Source organism: Emys orbicularis, chromosome 5 (assembly GCF_028017835.1).
Source record: "Emys orbicularis isolate rEmyOrb1 chromosome 5, rEmyOrb1.hap1, whole genome shotgun sequence".
Taxonomy (NCBI): domain Eukaryota; kingdom Metazoa; phylum Chordata; order Testudines; family Emydidae; genus Emys; species Emys orbicularis.
In genome coordinates this window covers 77,732,942-77,758,327 of record NC_088687.1, presented here as the reverse complement: position 1 = coordinate 77,758,327, position 25,386 = coordinate 77,732,942, and the positions used below count along the sequence as shown (strand labels likewise).

At 42.1% G+C, this 25,386-nt stretch overlaps 1 protein-coding gene across 3 annotated transcripts in view; it reads left to right on the top strand.

Moving 5' to 3' along the window:
- ASB5 (ankyrin repeat and SOCS box containing 5) overlaps positions 1-25,386 on the top strand; it is a 60,921-nt gene that overhangs the window by 18,375 nt on the left and 17,160 nt on the right. Inside the window, exon 1 of one of the 3 annotated variants that reach the window (XM_065405293.1) lies at positions 25,317-25,374. The exons of the other annotated variants lie outside the window; for them this stretch is intronic. Within the exon in view, the coding sequence (XP_065261365.1) occupies positions 25,317-25,374 (58 nt within the window). Of the gene's footprint in view, positions 1-25,316; positions 25,375-25,386 lie in introns of those variants that run through there. 3 annotated transcript variants of the gene reach the window in all.

The following is a 25,386-nucleotide window of genomic DNA, read 5'->3' as shown; positions in this document are numbered from 1 at the left end:
ACAAACCTTTCTATGGATTTAGGCCTTATCTACCACTACACTACTGAGTTGACCTATATTAGGTCGACTTACAGCTACCGCAGTAATTACTGCAATTTTTCATGTCCACACTACCTTCCTAGTGTCGGTAGTGCATGTAGGGTTGCCATGTGTCCAGTTTTCAACTGGAAAGCCGGGTTGAAAAGGGACCCTAGCGGCTCCGGTCAGCACTGCTGACTGGGCCATTAAAAATCTGGTTGGTGGGGCTGGCAGGCTCCCTACCTGGCTCTGCATGGCTCCCGGAAGCGGCAATATGTCCCCGCTCCGAGCACCAGCTCTGCAGCTCCCAATGGCTGGGAACCGAGGCTGTGGAAGCAGCGCCTGCGGGCGGAGGCAGTGCGCACCACGCAGAGCTGCCTGGTCCCTCTGCCTAGGATCTGAGGGACATGTCGCCGCTTCCAGGGAGCCCCCCGAGGTAAGTGCTGCCCAGAGCCCGTTTCCTGCAACCTCTCCCTCACTCCAACCCCCTACCCCAGCCTGGAGCCCCCTCCCACATCCAAACTTCCTCCTGGAGCCCGCATCCCCTCCCACACTGCCACCTTGCCTCAACTCTGAGCCCCCTCCCCAAGCCTGCACCCCAACTCCCTGCCCTAGTCCTGAGCCCCCTCACGCAGCCCACACCCCAACCCCCTGGCACAGCCCGGAGCTCCCTCCCGCACCCAAACTCCTTCCCAGAGCCCACAGCCCACATCTTCCGTGCATCCCCAAACCTCTGCCTCAGCCCGGAGCCCCCTCCCACACTCCAAACCCCTCGGCTCCACGCCCCATCCGAGTCCCCTCCTGCACTCCAAACCCCTCATCCCTGACCCCACCCAAGAGCCTGCACCCCAACCTCCTGCCCCAGCCTGGAGCCCCCTCCTGCACCTTGACCCCCTCATTTTTGGCCCCAACCCAGATGATGGGGGATGGAATGAATGGGGACGGGGCCTCGGAGAAGGGCGGGAAGGGGTGGGCCTCAGGGCAGGAGTGGGGCTGTAGTGTTCGGCGTGGGCCGAGGGACGTGCTGGCCGCCCTTCCTGCAGCCCCCATTGGCCTGGAGCGGCGAACCGCAGCCAGTGGGAGCTGCGATCGGCCGAACCTGCGGATGCGGCAGATAAACAAACTGGCCCGGCCCGCCAGGGGCTTTCCCCGAGCAAGCGGTGGCCCTAGTTTGAGAACCTCTGCTCTGGAGGACATGAGAATATAACACACAGAGAGATGCAGGGGATTGGGCTAGATGACCTCCTGAGATCTCTTCCAACCCTAATATTCTATGATTCTATGCAAATATTCTCCTTATTGCTTTACAGGATACAGAGTTCATCTCACACAGTATCCTTGATGAAACTTTACACAAGACCAAATGGGTTAGCGTACAACTGTTTTGCTTATGGGCAACAGCCATATTGAAGTTGTGAAATGGATCTTTCTAGACTGGCATCACACTCTTTTCAAAAATAAAATTTAAAAGGAAATGACTAAAGTCTAAAGTTTTCAGTTGGAAACAAAAAAAAAGCACACAGGTGATACATGTATAGAGGAGAGATGGGCTTGTGGTTAAGCACTGGGACCCAGGACACCTGGATTCCATTCCTAACTCTGCACACACTTCCTGTATGATCTTGTGCAAGTTCCTTCTCAGTTTCACTATCTTTAAAACAGGAATAATATTTCCCTTTCTCATAGGGCAGTTGTGAAGATTAATTCATGAATGTTTGTGAGGTGCATAGATACTACTATGAAGAGTGCCATATAAAAGACCCTTAAACATCTTTGAAATCCTTTAACAAAAGCATTTAATTAAAAATCCATTTACTAGTACTATATGTTCAGCTGTTGTGATGGACAAGCAATTAACTAATTATTTTTATGGCAGGATTATCTATGACAGTGATGCTGTATCCATCAGAGCAAAAGAATCTAGGGGAAGGGGCAGAGACTATAACATGTGAATATGGAAACTGACTAGAGGATGTTATTCATAGGTGTGGAATTTTGACAGTATTGATTTTCCTTATCTAACTTGTAAACATGATATAATTCCCTGGCTCATACTCCTCTCAAAATTTTGGCTTCATTTCATTTTCTTAACCCAAACATTAAACTATTAGAAAAAAATGAAGGCTTCTTTTATCAAGCTTCTTTTGTACAGATTGTTATGAAAAAGAAATGCCAGTGCCAGTTTCAACATTTCTATGGAAGCAGAAAACTCATACGTTTATTTTATAGATGCAATTGTGTTCCTGTCAACAACTGCAAAGTTGTAAAGAAATTATTTCCCATCCATTTCAGTGGGAAAAGCATTCTAGTTTGAAAGAAGTATTTAAGACAAGCTTCTAAAAGTGTTTAAAAATTCAAATTTTGTCTTGGTATAACTTTATACAGTAGGAAAATGGGATCTTCTACTGTTTTTAATAAAAATAACAAAGGATGAATTCTGTAAAGTTTTGTGCAATTAGAAAGTTGGCAACCCTAAGTGCATGTCCTCACCAGGAGTGTTTGCTAAGAGCTTTCAGTGCCTGGCAGCCAGGCTTCCAGCTGGGAGCTCTGTGAGGAGCTGAGAGCCCGGGTGTTCAGAACTAGGCAGGTGGGAGCTCTGTGCCAAGATGAGAGCCAAGGCTCTCAGCGCCAGGCAGGATGCAGAGCTGACAGGCGATGTAAGTAGCGCAGTGTCTAGTCTATACAGACACTGTGTCACCCTAACTACATTGACCTAGGTGCTACACCTCTCATGAAGGTGGAGTTATTAGGTTGGTGTAGTGGGGCAATTACAGTGGTGGGAGCAATGTAGTGTAGACACTTACAGAGTTAGGTTGACGTAAGCTGCCTTACATCGACCTAACTCCGTAGTGTAGACCTGGCGTTATATGGACAATTAAAATCAATGTATGAAGCAGCTCCTATGGGAGCACATGAATAACCCCATTACTTCAATTGGTTTACTTGTATGCTTAAGTGCTTTGCTGGATCTGGGTGTAAGGGAGAAAGTTTATGAGAGACCACCTTGACAAAACATTGGTAGCACGTTACTGTGAAGATGAGATTTTATACAGTTGTTGCATATATTTAGAAGCCTTGTGATTGAGGACCATATGTCCAGGATTTACTGTACAGTTGAAAGGATTTCTGATTTTACCCCTTTTAATCTTAATATGATACTTAAAGAAAGAATATCACAGTTCCGACAGCAGAACATTTTTATTTATAGGAAGTTTCAGTTTGTACTGAGAAGCTACTGCTATCTTATTTAGCCACTTTTAGCATCCGACATCCATGTAAATAATCTAGAGCTAAATAAGATTTTTTAAATGTAACTATATCAAACACTCACAGATTTGTCTTGTCTTTTCCAATTCTTATTAATTTGATTCAGTACTGGGAGAGAACAGTAAATGCAATCTGTATGGTACTAGGAATTTAGGAATGATATTTTCAAATAAGCCATCATATACCATATATGTTTAAATGTGTAACAGTCAAGGCAAAGCTTTTTTTTCCCCCCTCTGAAAACTCTGCTCCATGCAGGATATGATTTTAAATGTAAAATGCATAGTTATTAATTTCTTGTTTTTAAATTTAGTACTTTGAAATGTAGATACTACAATTTGGGAGTAATTCACTGATTCATTGACCGATTTGATCACTGGGTTATTTCTGTAACATACAACCCAGCCTGCTAGCATTTGAGTCAAAACTGTGATGCATTCATTTATTGGAATTTTAATTTCCCCCCATATAATAAAAAAATTAAATGTATGCCAGTTGTCCTAACTTTAAATCTTATGTATTACTATATGCTTAAAAGAAAATTTCAGAAATTTTATAAATTACAGAACCCACACTCTTGCATTACCAACAATGACAAAGGCCTGTTAAAATAAAACATTCCAGTTACGTATTGGAAAAAAAAAACTTGTTCTACAGAAACAGCCATGTATTTGTCATTATGAAAGGAATTCCAGAAAGCAAGCAAGAAAAAAATTATTTACCATTGATTTCACTGGAAAAAGCTCATGTTGTGTGTTTATTTAAATATATGGTGTAGCTTTTACAAAACCTGTTTTTGCTAATTTTCTAGGCAGATGGGGTGTCAGAGATTTTTATAAAATATTTATAATCAGCATTTTAATTTTTGGGCTTTCATGAAATTCTTCCCTCTAAGCTGCAGAGTGAGGCCCTAGTCACTTTGTCCTCATCCAGCAGCACAAAGGGGCCCTAAATTAAACAATCTGAACACTTGAGGTTTCCCCTACGTTTCGACTAGAGAGATCTTTGGCTTCTATGTTATCCCTTTCCTGGACAGTCTTGTAGTTAAGGTACTTGGAGATCTAAGTTTAATTTCTAGACTTCCTTTGTTGCCCTGGAAAATCACTTATTTTCTTTGTGCCTTGGTTATCCATATGCAAAGTAGAAATAATAATACTTCCCTACCTCACAAAAATGTTGTGAGGATAAAATCACTTAGTGTAATGCCATTGAGGTCACCACAGCACACTCCGAGTGGTCAGGCATGGCACTGCAGGTGAGCAACTGGCTCAGTTTCCCCTCACCCACAGTATAAATAAGTCCAAGCAGGCTTTTCTACTATTAAAGAGCACCCTCTTTGGAGGGTCTCATGTATTTATCGGAAAGGAATAATATGAAAACAAATAAAATCTTCAGTAAGCTACTCCATCCTAAATTCTCTGCCCTGGGTTAATCAGTCTTAGGACTGAAGCACTGTCAGGCTGAATTCCCTGCCTGGAGCTTGGGCCTCTGCTGGGCATTTCGTTGGATGCCACTCTTCCCTTGACAGTGCATCCCTCTGCCAGTCCGTCATACATCCCCAGGAGGTCCCATGCTCAGTTACTTCTCCTGAGCTGCTCTGGTCCCTTGCCTGGGAACACTTTCTCTCTGGGCCCATTCCTTCTCCCCATGAGCCTCTCTTCTCCAGGGAGACACCAATAGGAGTAGCTTCCTAACTAGCTCCCCTCTCTCTCCTCAAGAGCTTCCTCTGTTCTGGGGCTTCCTGACTGAAGGTGCTCCTTACTGAATGAACTATTGTTCAGCTATAGGTGGATCTGAGTTGGCTCATTCTCCTTAGCAGAGCGTGGCACAGGTAGACTGGCTGCTTGATTCCCTCAGGGGTCAGCCCACAAGATACTCAGACAAAATGGTCATGGAGGCCATATAAATACCTAGATAAATAAGTTTGGAAAAAGAGGACATGGCCAGTGCACCCTGTGTCCAATAGATCCCCAAAAGCCTTAAGGCTGTCTGTCATGTACTAGCCATGTGGGCCAGTGCCCAGTGACCCCAGGATCAGGAGATCTCACTCCTTGGCTAGGCACAATGCTGGTGGTATGTAAATTCAATGAGTCATTGCTATTAAGAAGGAAGAATGATCTTTTGGGAGTTGAGAAACCTAGGTTCTATTCCCAACTGTGCCTCAAATTTTCTGTGTGACCACAGGCAAGACTCAATGTCTCCTTGCCTCAGTTTTTCTACCTGTAAAATTGGATTAATACTTACCTTGCATGGATGTTATGAGGCATAATTCTTGAATATCTATAAAGCACTCAGATTTTTGCAAGGAGTATACCATAAACATTCAAAGTATTTTAAATTATATTTGCATTGATCTTAATAGCTCGTCTAAAGGACTCTGTTTAGAAAGCTCACTTTATTTCAATGGCATTTGTTCATTTGGAGTTAGAATAAGGCAACAATTTGCATGCTAGAAACTTGCTTTTTTCCAGCATGTACCAAGGCACAAAACTTTACAGAATTCATCCTTTGTTATTTTTATTAAAAACAGTAGAAGATCCCATTTTCCTACTGTATAAAGTTATACCAAGACAAAATTTGAATTTTTAAACACTTTTAGAAGCTTGTCTTAAATACTTCTTTCAAACTAGAATGCTTTTCCCACTGAAATGGATGGGAAATAATTTCTTTACAACTTTGCAGTTGTTGACAGGAACACAATTGCATCTATAAAATAAACGTATGAGTTTTCTGCTTCCATAGAAATGTTGAAACTGGCACTGGCATTTCTTTTTCATAACAATCTGTACAAAAGAAGCTTGATAAAAGAAGCCTTCATTTTTTTCTAATAGTTTAATGTTTGGGTTAAGAAAATGAAATGAAGCCAAAATTTTGAGAGGAGTATGAGCCAGGGAATTATATCATGTTTACAAGTTAGATAAGGAAAATCAATACTGTCAAAATTCCACACCTATGAATAACATCCTCTAGTCAGTTTCCATATTCACATGTTATAGTCTCTGCCCCTTCCCCTAGATTCTTTTGCTCTGATGGATACAGCATCACTGTCATAGATAACCCTGCCATAAAAATAATTAGTTAATTGCTTGTCCATCACAACAGCTGAACATATAGTACTAGTAAATGGATTTTTAATTAAATGCTTTTGTTAAAGGATTTCAAAGATGTTTAAGGGTCTTTTATATGGCACTCTTCATAGTAGTATCTATGCACCTCACAAACATTCATGAATTAATCTTCACAACTGCCCTATGAGAAAGGGAAATATTATTCCTGTTTTAAAGATAGTGAAACTGAGAAGGAACTTGCACAAGATCATACAGGAAGTGTGTGCAGAGTTAGGAATGGAATCCAGGTGTCCTGGGTCCCAGTGCTTAACCACAAGCCCATCTCTCCTCTATACATGTATCACCTGTGTGCTTTTTTTTTGTTTCCAACTGAAAACTTTAGACTTTAGTCATTTCCTTTTAAATTTTATTTTTGAAAAGAGTGTGATGCCAGTCTAGAAAGATCCATTTCACAACTTCAATATGGCTGTTGCCCATAAGCAAAACAGTTGTACGCTAACCCATTTGGTCTTGTGTAAAGTTTCATCAAGGATACTGTGTGAGATGAACTCTGTATCCTGTAAAGCAATAAGGAGAATATTTGCATAGAATCATAGAATATTAGGGTTGGAAGAGATCTCAGGAGGTCATCTAGCCCAATCCCCTGCATCTCTCTGTGTGTTATATTCTCATGTCCTCCAGAGCAGAGGTTCTCAAACTAGGGCCACCGCTTGCTCGGGGAAAGCCCCTGGCGGGCCGGGCCAGTTTGTTTACTTGCTGCGATCGCGGCTCCCACTGGTCAATGGGGGCTGCAGGAAGCGGCGTGGGCCGAGGGACGTGCTGGCCGCCCTTCCTGCAGCCCCCATTGGCCTGGAGCGGCGAACCGCAGCCAGTGGGAGCTGCGATCGGCCGAACCTGCGGATGCGGCAGATAAACAAACCGGCCCGGCCCACCAGGGGCTTTCCCTGAACAAGCGGCGGCCCTAGTTTGAGAACCACTGCTCCAGAGTACCTAAAATATGTGGATAAAGTTGGTAGAAAATAATGACTGTCATATCAATTAACTAATCGATTATCTATGGGGAAGGAGATAGCCCTCTCAGCCTCCCTGCTTTCAGGATGCCAGCTTTTTGAGCTATCCTGCCTCCCTTCCCACATAATTTCTTCCTACTCCTTTGCCCAAATTCTTTGGGGGAGAGAGCGGGTGCTTCTCTGACTTCCCCTGAGTAAACTCCTCTGAAGCAGCAGCAGCTGCCTGACATGTGCTATCTGTAGACAGTGTCTGTGGACTTCATTGCTGCTGCTACTGCTAGTCACACCCTCTGCTGATGATGACATAGATAACATAGCAGAGGGTTAGAACATCTATGGAAAACAAGCTAACCTGAATTCCTTCCAAGCTGACAAATCTACTTGCTCAACCACACTGAGAAGCTAGCCAACCTCATTCTCAGCTGACAAATACACTCAATACTTCCCCCAAAGCATGTAAGACTGGATTTCCTTCCTAACCAACAGCCCCCCCTCAACAACAGCATCCCATCCCAGATGACAAATTCACCTGCAGGTCCCCTCTTCCTCCCAAAAGCACTTGTCAAAAGTGATTGTGAAAGCGAGAAGAATCCCAAAGTCATGAAATATGGGGAAATTATTGACATTCTCTCTCTCATGTATAATTCAGTTAGCTGTTGAAGAATATTGACAATTTAACAAGAAACTTTATTCATATTAAAATTAAATTTATAATGCACCTACCCTTCTTCAAGTGTAGGGCTTTGTTCTGGCTTTTATAGTCCCACCCTTGGCTCCTCCGGCCGCGTCCCCCCCCGCCTCCTCCGGGTGCGCCCCCCCCCGGCTCCTCCGGCCACGTTGTGGCCATGCTGCACCCCCCCTCGCTGCTCCGGCCGTGCCGCTCCCCCCTTGGCTCCTCTGGCTGTGCCGTGCCTCCCCCGCTCCTCCGGCCACGCCCCCCCCTCGTGCCTCACTCCTCTGGTCACACCGCGGCAGCGCCTCCCCCCCTCGCTTTTTTTTTTTTTTTGCTTGGGGCGGCAGCAAAAAAGTTAAACCCGGCCCTGCGCTCCCCACCCCAGCTCACCTCTGCTCCACCTCCCTGGGCCTGAGCGCGCCGCCGGTTGTTTCTCCGTGCTCCCAGGCTTCCCACATGAACAGCTGATTCGCGGGAAGCAGGGGCTCAGAGAAGCAGGGGCGGAGCGTTCAGGGGAGGAGGCGGAGAGGAGGTGATTGCACCCCTCCTCTTTGTGTGCCCGAGGCAAGTGCCTCACTCGCGCCTTGTTATGGCACTGTGAGGATCAGGGCCTTAAACCTTGGTCTCTCACCTCCTTAATGAGTGCCCTAACCACCAGACTATAGTCACTCTCATTCCACTTTCTCTGGCCCAATGACTATTTAAATATTTTATACAAAACATAACAGTGTCAACAGGAGCGACAGAGAGAGAGAGAGAGAGAGACCTACCACAGAATACTCTATAATTGCATGATTAGGACATTCTCCTAGGAGGTGAAAGACCAGTGTTCAAATCCCTGCTCCACATCAGGCAAAAGAGAGATTTGAACCCGTGCCTTCTATATGCTAGGTCAGGGCTGTAACCACTGGGCTATGGGCAGGGGTGGGTATTACTGCTACCTTGTTTTTTTGTGAAAAGGGCTGATCTGGCTTAGGTACCTTAGACCAGGAGGAGGTTCACAGCTGTGAATCCCAAACAGAGGGAGGCACCTCTAGTACATGCCTAACTCCTTTTGGGGGTGGGCAGGAATTTGGTTCCCCCCCTTTGCATTACCTATTAGGGTTGCCAATTTTGGTTGAATGTATTAATCACATGACATAATTTTTAATTAAAGGTTAATCTTTAATTCTGGGAGACTCTAGGACAATCCTGGATGGTTAGAAATCCAATTTCCTGTTGGGTGCCTAAGGCAGCCACGGGCGGTGCTAGGGGGAGGCTTGCGGAAGCCACCCCAAAATTTGCCTTAGCCCTCCCATAGCAGCTGTGGCTCTCTGGCCGCCCAGCTCTGAAGGCAGTGCCACCATCAACAACAACGTAGGAATAAGCCTGGGCGGGGGGGGCTGGGTGCCCGAGTCAGGTGGAGGGTCCGGGGCTCCCCACAGCAGTCCAGACTGACCCACTCCTCAGTCCCCTTTGTGGATCTATCCCTTGTGCCCTCTGCCATGTCTACCCCTTACTCTCTTGTACCAGATACCTTTAATCTAGCCCTTAATTTTTATTATTTTTAGAAGTTCTGTTTAAGGGGAATATAGGAAAAAAAGAGGCAAAAATTAAATTTGATATTTCTAAACTCAATTTAATTTCAAGACAGATAAGAACAGCTCATTGAGTAGTGGGACAGTCACATATACTTTTTTGGATATGATCTTATGTTTCTACATTTGATATAGAACTGTGATGTGCTAACTTGCTTGATTATTTTTATTTCTGTGAATATATGTGTAAAATGGGTATAATTCCAACATCTCAGGGGTGTTTTGAGGCTTAATTAATTAATATTTGTAAAGTACCTTGAGATTCCCAGATAAAAGACAGAATATTAATGCAAAGTAGTTGTTTCCAGTATTACAAGCCAGTACGTATAAAGTAGTCTTGCTCCAAGTTTGTTGTCCTTGTTACTATTTACCCTGTTGTCAAAAACTAGTGACTCAGGACTCCTTGAAATGATTACAACCTTACTTTCATATCTGGATACAACCTGCAAAATAATCAATTACACTGTTTCTGCTGCCATATGAAAGCATTTGTTTATGCAGGAAGTGTTTTCTAGTTTACGTCAGTACAATACTGTGCTCTACATACACAATTAGTGTTGCATTAGTTGGATAATTCCCAAATTCTAAGTAAATTCTTTACCAACTGCAGAGCTGTAGGTGACTGAAGCCAGTCATGAGGCAGTATTATTACGAGGGAGGTGGGTTCACTGTTTTAGGCTGTCATTTATCAGAACCATAATTTTTTTATTAACATACTCATAATTTTTTTCTATTTTGAGCTGTTTAGTATGCAAACCTCATATTAAAGCATGAACTGTGTTGTGTTTTAAGAATCAGTTGCTTTTCTGGTCTAACTAAAAAAAAAGGAACATCTTCTTTCTATTTAAATCATGTAAATAGTTGAGGTTCATGCTGTAGCTAAGCTGATTCTTTCTCCATTTTAAAAATAGAAAATGCTAGAGCTATCCTTCCCTTCCCCCACTGTGCACTCACTGTGGATTTCAGTGTTGTAGCCTTCTACAGTAAGTACAACAAGATCCTTTGTGAAAATCTGAAGGGGGGGAAAAAGTAGCTACAAATCCATCCGTGGATGTTCCTCTGACTAGAGCACCTGCACTAATGATACACAGACTTTGCAAGAGAAAAAAATAACAAATTATGATCACAAGTACTGCTACTCAGAGGAGCTGCACTAACCAGAATCTCCTAAAAAGAAGCCTAGAAAGTATAGGGGAGTGTCCTGCAAAACGAAAAGCTTGCTGGGGTATTCTGACCAGCCAAGGTTAGTATAGCAGCCATTTCACAAGCTGACAGTGCACTAAAGTATACCAAGTTGACCGAGTTTTGCAGCATACTAACTTTAAACTGAATTTTTTCAGTAATCAGATTTGTAATGTAAAGGCATGCCTATATTAATTACTAGTAGGGTATTACACTTGCATGAGTTTCTACAGAGATAATGCAGCTATAATTTTTGATTGTACATTTTGAAATGTTGTAAACTCATCCACCGTATGTTTTCTTGTTTATCTGCCTTATTTGTGGTGCAGGTGTTCAAGGCTTAATGCAAATTGTAGCAGGGAAGTAAAAGTCAATGTAACTAAATGCTGAGGGCTGACTGTTTACAAGAGATTAGATAATGTAAAGGGATAAGTAACTACATGTAAAGAGAGGCTTGGAGTAACTAAAAGATAGGACACTTTGGAGATTAAAGATACCGAAGAGAGTATGTTAATTTTAGGAATTTGCCACAGATTGTCTGTTCAAAGGTAACAAGATGCTGAATACTAAAATTAAAAGAAAAATTGTGAAAAGAAAAAAATAGAGGCATTTAAAATTACCTGGACATACATTGGAACATTTTAAGAAGGGATATTTTAAACAATAAGCTTCAGGACATGATGGGAATATTATAGAACTGCTTTGTTACATGATAGTTAAAGCAGAAATTAGAAAAATAAAACACTTATCAGAGAGTGCCTGGACTAACATATATGATTGGAGGCATAAACATGGTAGAAATTTTTTTTAAAATAGTAATAATACTCTAATTAGGATCAAAGTGAGGTAAAAAAGGAGAATAAGGACATCAAAATTTAGCAGTGTTGATTTTAGAAAAAAATCAGCAAGTGTTTGATAGAATAGAATACGTTAAAAAATGGAGAAAAAGGACACAAAAGGAAAATGGAAAGTATTCACAGTTAATTTACACCTTGAAAGGGATATCAAATACATTTGGGATAAATATATATAGTTGTGAAGTGGAGCAAAAGGTAAGAAGAATACTTAAAATAGTGTTATGGTGATAACCTTCACTACTGTCGATATTGAGAATTAAGATATATTCAAGAATAAAAGTAGCAGCTACTATACTTTCCCTAAATACTAAAGACAGCTTTCTAATTTATTTAAGGTCAACAGCATACTAATAAATAAATAAAATAAATAATAATAATATTAATAAGTATTTACTAATAATATGCCCATTGGTGGGGGGAGGGATAGCTCAGTGGTTTGAGCACTGGCCTGCTAAACCCAGCATTGTGAGCTCAGTCCTTGAGGGGGCCACTTAGGGACCTGGGGCAAAATCAGTACTTGGTCCTGCTAGTGAAGGCAGGGGGCTGGACTTGATGACCTTTCAAGGTTCCTTCCAGTTCTAGGAGATAGGATATCTCCATTATTTTATTTTATTTTATATATAGAAACCTGGAAAAGGGAATTCAATGTTCCTGATAGATAGTTTGGACCAAGGTATATAAACACTGTCAGGGCAATTCAGGGCAAATGTACCTGTATTCCCCCTCTATAGTTCAACAAGGGCACCCACTATAGGCTCCTCAGCCATCATCTCTCTGGTGTAGAGTCAGAGATCTGCATTTCTCTGCCTCTTGACCAGAGTGTTTTCAGATTGCACAGGCCTCCGACTATATCGTGACATCCTCCAGCAAGGCACACTGCCTGCATGGCCTGCATCTGCATTATGCTTTCTCTTCAGAGACTAATAATGGTATAATTCCCAACAGTTATAAGTTACCACACAGGTCTTCCTAAGTGAGCACTTTTATTCTTAAAGGCAAAAGCATTAGACAGAAAACAGTAAAAACAACAAAAGAACCTACTTGTATGTGAATAACATAACCAGAGACCACCCTCTAACTCCAAGAAGGGCTCTGGTTGGTGATTAGGGATTTTTCCTGTGGTCACCAGTTCATAACAGCTTTCTCTCAGGACTAGCTACCCCATGAGTTACTGTATCCTTCCTGTATCCAGTTTGCGCCTTTGAAGAGATTATGAATAGGTAATCAGCCAGACAATTAGGTTTCTCTTCAAGGAGCAGCTTCAAAAGGATGGCTCAGAAAGTGAGTAATTTCCATTCCCTTCTTCCAAAGTATTTCCTAGGAACCCCACTCAACTGAAAGTTCAGTCTTCTTTGCTCCACTATTTTAAAGAGTCTTTTGAAGCACATAATACTTCCTAGTGTTTACATTAGTCCTGCCTCTCTCTTAAAAGAAGTTACATACCATCACAAGAACATAACATAAGAACGGCCATACTGGGTCAGCCGAAAGGTCCATCTAGCCCAGTATCCTGTCTCCTGACAGTGGCCAATGCCAGGTACCCCAGAGCTAATGAACAGAACAGGAAATCATCAAGTGATTCATTCCCCGTCTCCCAATCTCAGCTTCTGACAAACAGAGGTTAGGGACACCATCTATGCCTATCCTGGCTAAAAGCCATTGATGGTACTATCCTCCATGAATTTATCTTGTTCTTTTTTTAACCCTATTATAGTCTTGGCCTTCACAACACCCTCTGGCAAAGAGATCCACAAGTTGACTGTGCATTCTGTGAAGAAATACTTCCTTTTGTTTGTTTTAAACCTGCTGCCTATTAATTTAATTTGGTGAAATGTGTTTTGGGTTATGAGAAGTTCTTGTGTTATGAGGTGTAAATAACACTTCCTTATTTAGTTTCTCTGCACCAGTCATGATTTTATAGACCTCTATCATACCCCCCCTTAGTTGTCTCTTTTCCAAGCTGAAAAGTCCCAGTCTTATTAATCTCTCCTCATACAGAAGCCGTTCCATCCCCCTAATCATTTTTGTTGCCCTTTTCTGAACCTGTTCCAATTCCAATGTATCTTTTTTCAGATGGGGCAACCACATCTGCACGCAGTATTCAAGATGTGGATGCACCATGGATTTATATAGAGACAATATGATATTTTCTGTTTTATTATCTATCCCTTTCTTAATGATTCCCAACATTCTGTTCGCTTTTTTGACAGCCGCTGCACATTGAATGGATGTTTTCAGAGAACTAGCCACAGTGACTCCAACATCTTTTTCTTGAGTGTTAACAGTTAATTTAGACCCCATCATTTTATATGTATAGCTGGGATTATGTTTTCCAATGTGTATTACTTTGCATTTATCTACATTGAATTTCATCTGACATTTTTTTGCCCAGTCACCCAGTTTTGAGAGATCTTTTTGTAGCTCTTCACAGTCTGTCTGGGACTTAACTATCTTGAGTAGTTTTGTATCATCTGCAAATTTTGCCACCTCACTGTTAACCCCTTTTTCCAGACCATTTATGAATATGTTGAATAGGACTGGTCCCAGTACAGATCCCTGGGGGACACCACTATTTACCTCTCTCCATTCTGAAAACTGACCATTTATTCCCATCCTTTGTTTCCTATCTTTTAACCAGTTACCAATCCATGAGAGGACTTTCCTCTTATCCCATGACAGCTTACTTTGCTTAAGAGCCTTTGGTGAGGGACCTTGTCAAAGGCTTTCTGAAAATCTAAGTACACTATATCAACTGGTTCCCCCTTGTCCACATGCTTGTTGACCCCCTCAAAGAATTCTAGTACATTGGTGAGGCATGATTTCCCTTTACAAAAAACATGTTGACTCTTCCCCAACAAATTATGTTCATCTATGTGTGTGACTATTTGTGTTCTTTACGATAGTTTCAAACAGTTTGCCCTGTACTAAAGTCAGGTTTACCGGCATATAATTGCCGGGATCACCTCTGGAGCCCTTTTTAAAAATTGGCGTCACATTAGCTATCCTCCAGTCATTTGGTACAGAAACTGATTTAAATGATAGGTTACAGCAGAGGTGAAAGTAAGCCGGTATGCCCCAGAATCCCAGGGTAGCAGCGCTGCTAGAGTCCCAGGGTAGCAGCGGCAGCCGGGGGCTCGGGCGGCGATATAAAGGACCCGGGGCGCCTGCTGCAGCTACTGCCCCGGGCCCTTTAAATCATCCCCGGAGTCCTGGGGTAGTGGCGGCGGGGCTCCGGCGGCGATTTAAAGGGCCGGGGGCTTGGCCACTGCTACAACCCCGGGCCCTTTAACTTGCCGCCGGAGCACCGCCGCCGCTACCCCAGGGCTCCGGCAGTAGGGCTCTGGGGACGATTTAAAGGGCCCGGGGTGGTAGCGGCAGCCGGAGCCCCGGGCCCTTTAAATCACCACCCGAGCCCCCGGCTGCCACTGCTACCCTGGGACTCTGGCAGCGCGGCTCGGGTGGCGATTTAAAGGACTCAGGGATCCCACTGCTGCTACCCTCTGGGGCCCTTTAAATAGCCACCCAAGCCCCGCTGCTGGAGCCCTGGGGGAGCAGCCGCGGGGCTCTGGCGGTGATTTAAAGGGCCAGGGGCTCCTGGCTGCCACTACTGCAGCGGAGCCCTGGGCCCTTTAAAGCTCCGCCAGAGGCCAGGGCCCCCTCTGATGGTGATTTAAAGTGCCTGGGGTTCCACTGCAGTAGTAGCAGCTGGAGCCCCGGGCCCTTTAAATCACCCCCGGGGCTCCCAGCCGCCTCTGCAGCTGGTAGCTCCGGGGGTGATTTAAAGGGCCCGGGGCTCCCAGCTGCTGCTACCACAGCCCCGAGCCCTTTAAATCCTGATTTAAAGCACCTGGGTATTTAAAGGCCCTGCCTCTTCCGGTAGAGGCCATACCTCTTCCGGTTGAGGCCCCGCCCCTCCTAAGGACTCCGGAGTACGAGTAAGTCCTTTAAGTTACTTTCACCCCTGGGTTACAGACTACAGTTAGTAGTTCTGCAATTTCACATTTGAGTACCTTCAGAACTCTTGGGTGAATACCATCTGTTCCTGGTGACTTATTACTGTTTAGTTTATCAATTTGTTCCAAAACCTCCTCTAATGACACCTCAGTCTGGGACAGTTTCTCAGATTTCTCACCTAAAAAGAATGGCTCAGGTTTGGGAATCTCCCTCACATACTCAGCCATGAAGACTGATGCAAAGAATTCATTTAGTTTCTCCGCAATGGCCTTATTGTCCTTGAGTGCTCCTTTAGCATCTCGATCGTCCAGTGGCCCCACTGGTTGTTTAGCAGGCTTCCAGCTTCTCATGTACTTAAAAAATTTTTTGCTATTACTTTTTGAATCTTTGGCTAGCTGTTCTTCAAATTCTTTTTTGGCCTTCCTAATTATATTTTTACACTTCATTTGCCAGAGTTTATGCTCCTTTTTATTTTCCACACTAGGATTTAACTTCCACTTTTTAAAGGATGCCTTCCTGCCTCTCATTGCTTCTTTTACTTTGTTGTTTAGCCACGGTGGCAGTTTTTGGGTTCTCTTACTGTTTTTTTTATTTGGGGGTATACATTTAAGTTGAGTCTCTATTATGGTGTCCTTAAAAAGTTTCCATGCAGCTTGCTGGGATTTCACTTTTGGCGCTGTACTTTTTAATTTCTGTTTAAGTAACTTCCTCATTTTTGTGTAGTTCACCTTTCTGAAATTAAATGCTACAGTGTTGGGCTGTTAAATTTAATTATATTATGGTCCCTATTACCAAGCGGTCCAGCTATATTCACCTCTTGGTACAGTTTGGTTCATTTAAGATTTTTACTTCATTTGATTCTATGCTTTCTTTCACATATAGTGCCACTCCCCCACCAGCACGACCTGTTGTGTCCTTCCAATATATTTTGAACCCTGGTATTACTATGTCCCATTGATTATCCTCAGTACACCAAGTTTCTGTGATGCCTATTATATCAATATCCTCATTTAATACAAGGCACTCTACTTCATCCATCTTATTATTTAGACTTCTAGCATTGGTAGAACTTGTCACTTTTTAGCTATCTGCCATTACATGGCATTGAATGATCCCATGATAATACTTAAACACTTGCATTTTAATACAATGACCTAAGATAGTCCTAAGATAGTTTTTATGACACTGACAGACCAGCTCAGGCCAGACCCATAGGCTAATTCACTTGTGTGTGAATATCAAAGAAGTTAAATGTATTAGAATATGTTCAGGCTAATTCACTTGTGTGTTAATAGAGATCAAAGGAGATGTTAATTGTATTGTTTTCGCCGATCTATATCCTGTTGTTTACTATTACATTACATTTATATGATGCATGCCTAGTAATTAAATAACCCTAGATCAAAGTGTGTTAGAACATCACGAAAACTAATGGAATGTTACTTGTATTGTTTTTACTTATCTATTCCTATTATAATGGCAGGCATTTACATTATGTATATCCCTGTGACTAAATAACTCATTGAATGCAAATGAATTCAAAGCAATTGGCCATTGTGTCGGTACAGACACTTGTCAGATTGTTGTCTATGGAAAGAAGCTATAAGTACTCATTCAAAGAGAGATCCTTTATCTCTGAACTATTTGGATTCTAATGGGTAGAATAACTGAACAAGAAAACTGAGATCCCCGTAATTATTCTGGGTAGCCCTGAGAAAACTTTTGGGAAACTTGCAAATTACCACATCTCTGCTATCATTTTGGACTTACAAACTTTGACTCACCTGTTATTATATTTTACCTGCTTTAACCTCTCAATAACTCTCATTCTTTTTTCTTAGCTAATAAACTTATCCTATAAGTTTACTATAGAATTGGCTGCCAGCGTTGTCTCTGGTGTAAGATCTGGAGTATCAGTTGATCAGGGGTAAGTGATTGGTGTCTTGAGACTGGAAGAAACCTGATGTGGTGTGATTTTTTGGTTTATATGACCATTATCACTTAGTTCAGTTTGTTTGGGTGGCAAGATATGCTGGAGAGGCTATGGGGACTGTCTGTGACTCCTTGGTAAGACTGGTATAGTGATTCAGGTGTTCACATTTGTTACTGGCTTCGTGAAATCTAATATTATAATTTACCACCAGTTTTGGGTGGCTGCTTTTGTTTTCTGACAGTCTGCCCTGAGACAGGCACTCACAGTTATGAGCCACTCCAGACAGCATGACATCTTTAACTTAATTCAATAAGATTTGTCCAGGATATTTCCGTATCTGTCACAAACACATCAGAAAAACATCCATTTATTTATTACATCTCATAATGCTGCAACAGATTATACATAGATTTATCTCCCACCAAGTAGAGCTGGTAAGGATGCTTTTACTTAAGGTTGTCTGACACTTGCCATTATGAAACCCTGTTTCAGTTGCTCATAACTTTGCCAAACTTTAACCATTTGGGCTGAAATTTCCCATGCTGGGCATCTGCCTCAAGGTGACTTATTTATGAAAATTTCAGCTAAAACGGTTCAGAAGATTAAGAATGAGGTTAGCAAAAATATATTTTATAAAAAAATTTCACAACAATTTAGTTGCCCTCATGGTTTGGAGCGGAGACTTAAAGTTTGGCATGGGAGGGTGTACCTTTTGCAATCACTGTGAAAATTCACCCAAACTTGGCCAAGTTATAAGTCTTTGAAAAATTGCAGTTTGCACATGCTCAGTAGACACTAGTTATAGTTTGGCAGCTAAATATTCTGAAGATTTAATTTACACTGAGCATGATCCATCCCCTCACAGTTCATATGAGGGACTGTGCATGTGCCATCCCCATAGAGTGAATGCTCCAGCCTAGGGTTACAGGGGCCGAGCATGACTTTCCCAACAATTGCTTCTCCAGGCCACTGTAGAATGGACACTGGAACTGAGAGCAGGACCACTGCCCTTTGTTACTCTTTTGCTGGTGCCCAGGTAGTGAGGAAGAGAAGGAAGATGCAACCACAGTGGAATTCATAGGTGTGAGGAATTGGGCAGAAGGAGAGTTTGCAAGAGCCAGAGGTTGGGTGGAAGCAGAAGAAGAGGGGGACAGGAGCTAGTGGAGTTGTTTGGATAGGAGCAGAGTCCAGGGAGCAGGGTAGTATATAGATGCAGTGGGGGAGAGGGACAGGATCCAGGAGATGTGGAGTATATAGGAACAGAAGGGGAGGGAGTCAGGGTGGGGATTGGATAGGAGCAAACCGATAAGGGGGCAGGAGCCACAATGGGAGGATGGATAGGAGGAGAGGGATACAGAGACAGATGGGGGCTGGGGCCGAAGGGTCTATAACCATGAGTCCACACTCCCTTCCAGAACCTGAAATTGAACCTAGGAGTCTTCAGTCTCAACTTGTCTCTGCTATCAGCAAATACACCTCTACCCCGATATAATGCGGTCGTGGGGAGCCAAAAATTCCTACCGCGTTATAGCTGAAACCCCATTATATCGGGGTATGGGCGGCAGGTCTCCAGCGGTGATTTAAAGTGCTCCGGGCTCCGGCCGCTGCGGGGAGCCCGGGCCCTTTAAATCGCCGGCGGAGCCCTGCTGCCGCAGCCCCAGGGTAGGGGCGGCAGCGCTGCGGCGGTGATTTAAAGGGCCCGGGGCTCCCCGCAGCAGCCGGAGCCCGGGGCCCTTTAAAGTGCCGTCGGAGCCCTGCTGCTACCGCGCTATACGCGAACCCGTGTTATATCGAGTCGCGTTATAGCGGGGTAGAGGTGTAGCTTTGAAATACACAGGCAAAGTGTCTCTTCCCCCTCCAATGACTGGTCTGCATAGAAGATAACAGCCTACTACTACCATATTGCTAGCAGTGACTCCATTAGCTTAAGGTCTGTACTGTGGATCTAAAGGTCCCAATCCTACTAATGACCCAAGTTGGGGGTCAGTATGCTTCCACAGGATGGAATTTCTTTATTTTCCAGGGTTTTAAAAAATAGATTACATTAAAAAAAAACCCACTATGTTAAAAATACGTTAAGGTTGCAAAGCCAAGCACTCATAAATTAGGAATGCCAGTTTTAAGTTGCCTGTACAACATTAATTTGACACCTTTGTGCATGTACATTCTAATACAGTGTTTAATTACATGATCACATACTATTTTCCCCACAGGACGTTTACTTCATTCAGTGCACAGGATGGATAGTGCTCTAGAAACAAATCAGGACTGTGTAGTAAAAGAGACTGTAGACTGTAGTCTTGCCTCATTTGCTGAAGAATTTGGAAGGTGCATAAAGAATGAAGAAGGGCTTTGCTGGAAGAGAAAGGATGGTTAAGGATGTTGAATGCCATCCTGGCGAATTGGATTCTATCCCTACCTCTGCCACAGTAATCCTAGGCAAGTCTCTTAAAGCAGTATTTTCACAGCTGGCCACTAACTCTGTGTTCCTCATTTTCTGAGTGCCCAGTAAGATATACCTGGGTCCAGATTTGCCAAAGTGCTATAGAAACTGATTGGAGCTGTGTGATGAATATATAAAGTGCAACATAATACTCTGAAAAAAATCAGACCATAGGTATCTCAAGTGAGGCTCTTAAAATTAGTGGACACTTTTGGCAATTTTGGCCTTAATCTCTCTCTGCCTCACTTCCCCACCTGTACAATATGGAAAATAACACCATCTATTCTCTCAGGGTTGTAAAATTCAATAATGATTGTGAAGGACTTGGATATTATGGGGAGAGCACCATAGAAACACCCAGGAGAAAATAAATATTTCTGTATTTAGGGAAGGTGTGTGTTAAATAAAACCTGGGGCCACACACTGAATGTAGAGGATTAAAAAAAAAAAACCTACTTATTCACTGAATGAAGCAGGGTTCTTGTGGAAAAAATAGTACAGTATGTGATGCTGCAATTAAAGACTGTATCTCAATGCATATGCACAGTAGAACTGCATTAAGAAATACACAGGCAATCTGGCATTTTCTAACTTTTGGTTGTTTGACTTTGCAACCTTAATATTTTTAACATAGATTGTGGATGTAATAGTTATATAAAATAAGTAAACTCAATCACAAATATATGCTGAAGATATTTTTGAGAAGGGTAATTTTGAATGTATGTGGTGCAATTGTAATAAAGTAAAACCTGCAGTAAATTAATTCCAACAAACTGAAGTACAAAATATTGGACCAACTTCAACTAACAGTTACACCAAGACGATTCCATTGATCTCTTATGGACTACAGTAGTACAACTCACTGTTTCTGCTATAGTCACTACTTCTGTTTTCTACAAATTGAAAAATGCAATACACCTTTCCTTTTCCTAGGAGATAAAAGGAAAAAATGGCAAGTATAAACTGAATACCAGCTTTTATTTGTTAATTATGTAGAAAGAAACATTGAACTACATAACCCCAAAATATTGTATACTGTTTGTCACGCTGTCTGGAGTGGCTCATGACCATGAGTGCCTACTTCAGGACAGACACCCTAACCTGGTGGTATGTTCTATATTTATATTTTGCCAACCCAGTACCAAATGCAAACTCCCAAAGTACCACAATAGTCTTATAATGGAGTCATAGTCAGTCCCCTTAGACTCTCCAGTCTATCTTGCCATGCAGGCAAGCTGGACTATGTGATAAATGGTCACTTACACCAAAAATCACAAATATTCCAGGTTACTACAGTCCCAAGAGACCAATCACTCACTCAGGTCGAGTTGCATCCTAGATCTCACATCAAAGACAATGTTGGTAGCCAATTCCATACTAAACTATCTAAAGGTTTTTATCTAAGAAAAAGAAATTAGAGTTATTGAACAGTTAAAGCAGGTAAAATATATGTACAGGTGAGTCACAGTCTATCATTTCAAATGGTAGCAGAGATGTAGTAATCTGCCAGTTTCCCAAAAGTCTTTGAGGGGCTATCCAGAATAACTCTGGGAATCTTCATCTTCTCGCTCAGTTATTCTGCCCTGTTAGACTCCAAATAGTCCAGAGATGAAGAATTTTCCCCTTGAGTCCATACTTACAGCTTCTTCTCACAGAAAACAAACTGACTGGGTCACTACCCACTTAGACTCTTTCTTTGATTGGCAGAGAGAGGAGCATATTCAGAGACTTTGATCTCTGATCATCACACACAATGACCACTTGCTTCAAATGCACAAGAATTAATACTTTCCTGTTAAAGTTCTTCATTTGCATTATACAAGACTTATTTCTCATTTGCTGAGTTGTTTAGTTACAGGGAAATGTTTGCTATTACATTATAGCAGGATACAGATAAGTGAAAATAATGCACGTAACATCCCAATAGTTTTCATGAAGTTTAAACACCAAATACATTCTTATTCATTTAACAATCACTTTTATTTATGTAGTACACAAGTGAATTAGCCTGGCTTTCAGCTATGCATTTGTAAGTGGTCAGAGAGGCCTACGGCTTTGGCATGAGCTGGCACCTGGTCTGCCAGCGTCACACTGTTATCCCATGGTAATAAACTATATAGCCCACTTATACTTTTCTGTGCTCTTATATTGTACTATCTTCTACTGACTTTACGGACACCACTTATATAATAATAGGACGGGATTTTTTTTAAGTGCTCAGCATTGGCCTAACAGTTTGGATCCAAAAGCAGAAGGGGCTCTTTTCTCTTGTTCAGTTTGGATAATGTGGCGTCTTGCAAAAACAGTAGTTCTAGGGAGATTTCATACTAAGATAGCAGAAGTCTTACAAGAATAACTAATCTCATGAGAATTCCACCATTCTAGATTATCTGATTTTGTGAGATTTCCACCATTCAGTGCCAACATCTTGTAAGAACAGCACAGTCAGATCCATATTTGAAACAGCCCTAATTTGGTCTTCATCCTGAACCCCAAACATTAGCTCAAACTAATTGAGATCCAAACACTACTTCTTTGGCCCATCTTTAGATAAGTTAGTGTTTGGGTGCTGGGTGGTGTTGGTGGCCTGTGATATACAGGAGGTCAGACCAGATGATCTGGTGGTCCCTTCTGGCCTTAAACACTATGGCTATGGCTAAAACGGACTACTTTTTAGATTGTAAACTCTTTGGAGCAGGGATTGCTGTTTACTATATTTGTACTGAACCTAGCACAGTGCGGCTGTGACCTGATCCTTTAGTAATTACATCACTACAAATTATAATAATGGTAAAGCAAAGTGTTTTACATGGAAGATATCCCTGTGACTTTCTTTTGCACCTCTGTTTTCCCCTGTACTTTCTCAGGCCATTTTGCCCTCCCCCCAACAAATCCCCTGATTGCCCCACAATGCTCAGCTAGTGGAGTCCAGCACATATGAGCCCCTTTCTAATGAGTCCCAAATGCAAGACATTTCATATCTTATGAGCTCTGATCATAGACTGAAAACTTTGAAATCAACCAAATCAAAATCCTGTACCCAAAAATCTCTTAAGTTTGGGGAAGTTCAGACACAGACTTTGCTAATTCAACCCATCTCTGTGACGGGATATTGCATTCTCCAGGTTAGGTGTGGCCTTTGAGGAGTGGGCAAGAGGCAGAGAAAGTTGCAGGCTGTCCATCCAGTCTTAATCTCTTAAGGCCAAAACACAGAAACATGGTTTGGTTAGGATAAGGAAATTTTATCTGGAGTATCTGGATAGTCTACATCAGGATTAAGGGGAATCCATTGTTTTGCCAGTACTAGGAAGAATCAGCAGGTACTGGTGGGGAAGAAAGGATAGTCTTGGTGGTTTAGGCACAGAGTTGGAGGTCAGGAGACCTGTATTCTATTTTTGGCTTTGACACAGTCCTCTGGTTTGATTTTGGACAAACTAGTTAATCTCTCTATGCCTATCTCTTTAACTGTTGTTTAAAAATGTGTATAATAATGCAAGTTATTGTGAGTTTTGTGGTCTATGCTTGTAAAATGACTGAGATACTCTAATGGAAGGCACTAAAAGCCAAACCTTGGCTTGAGATTGGTGCCGCCTTATGTCCTATCTGGGCTGCTCACACCACAGTGGGGAGCAAAGCCCCAGTGATGAGACTACTCCCATTCATGTGGGCATGCAGACGTGGGGAGTGGAAAGAGCCTTGCTGCCCCTTACCCAGGGGTTGTGGTAAATTCATGATCCAGCCCAATGGTTTTCAACTGGCAGTCCACGGATGGCTATGTCTAAGAGATCTGCAAAGGTTGTCCCATTACCATAGAATGGTTTTCAACCTGTGATCCGTGGACCCCTGGGGTTCCGCAGACTATGTCCAAGATTTCCAAAGGGGTCTGCACTTCCATTTGAAATTTTTTAGGGGTCCACAAATGAAAAAAGGTTTAAAATGATGTGGCTAGCCCTACCATGCAAAATATTTTTATGAGGAATCCAACAAATATTTTGAAGAAAAACATAGGCGGTGACCTTCCTGGCCTCCATGCTAAAATTATGCCTTGTGCATTAAAGCAGCATCCTGTTTAATATGAGAACCCTGCATATGAGAACCCATAAGCCAGATATGAAAGTTTTAGATATCACATTTTAATAAACCATAAAACAGAATAATAGAATATATTGAACTGCAATGACTGGAAGTGAGAACCTGACACAAAGCCTGTTGAAGACAATTGACAGGCTTCCATTGATTTCAATGGGCTTTGGATCAGGCCTTACATTAGAACAAGTAGTGATGATTTATTTCATAGTGCTTCTGCCATTAGCTTTTGAATGGCTTCAGAACTGCCACTTGTTTTTCATAAAACCAAATCCCATTTTTCCTCCAACTACCTTTTGTTCACTAACATTTTAGACCAAGATTGCTTGCTACAGCAGATTCCACTGAAAAATACATTTGTTTCTCCTTAAATTTATTACTAGATTATAAATGCTCCTTCCTGTGTGTCTGGACAGTGCCTAGCACATTGTGGGTACCACCAGATTGCTAATAATCATAATGATAATTTTTGAAAAATGCCACACTGGCTAACTTGAATTTTTTTCAAGCTTTGGTATGTGAAAAAGGTTCCTTAAAAAGTCAACCTGCTTTGTTCATTCAAAGTTGGAAAAAGAATACAAAATGTAGCTCTACATTCAATTTAACAACCTAATAATTAAGATCCTCTACCAGTCAGTAGTGAGCTGCAAGAAGATTGCTGGGGGGGACAAAATCCTGTTTTTCTTACTGATGAGAACAACATTTGCTTGTGCTAGCTCACAAACTAGCAGCAATTTTCTTATTTGCTTTTAAAAGTACTAATTCAGTATAATAAAGCAGCCTGTGTGATCACTGCCTTTATCTTCACGCACTAGGCTATATATTTATAATGATTTGAGTGGATAGCTGTAAAATAATTTATTATTCATAAGTTCATCTCATTCCACAAGGTAAAAGATGGGTAATTAATGCTTGATCCTACAGTCCTTATTCAGGCAAAGTTTCCACTGATTTCATTCGGAGTTTCACTTGTGTAGAGGTTGCAGGACCAGGGCCAATGGAAAACAATATTCCCAATATGTTAACATTTTTATATAGTTATATTAAATGGCAGTTGCTGCTTTTTAATAAGAAAAAAAGTTGGTGGCCACATAAGCTAATGCCTTCAGAACTGTGTTTACGCCATAGGTTTTAGAGGTGAAAGTTCATATTACAAGGAGCTGCTGATCTCCTTGCAAACATGGCTGAAGTGTATTTAGAATAGCTCCCAGCTAGTGGGGACGGATTTTTATTTTCACACTGAAAGAAATGAGTAGAATTTATAATTGCAATTGGCTGGAAGTGCCATGGGGAGATGGAGATTTAGGTACTGTATGAA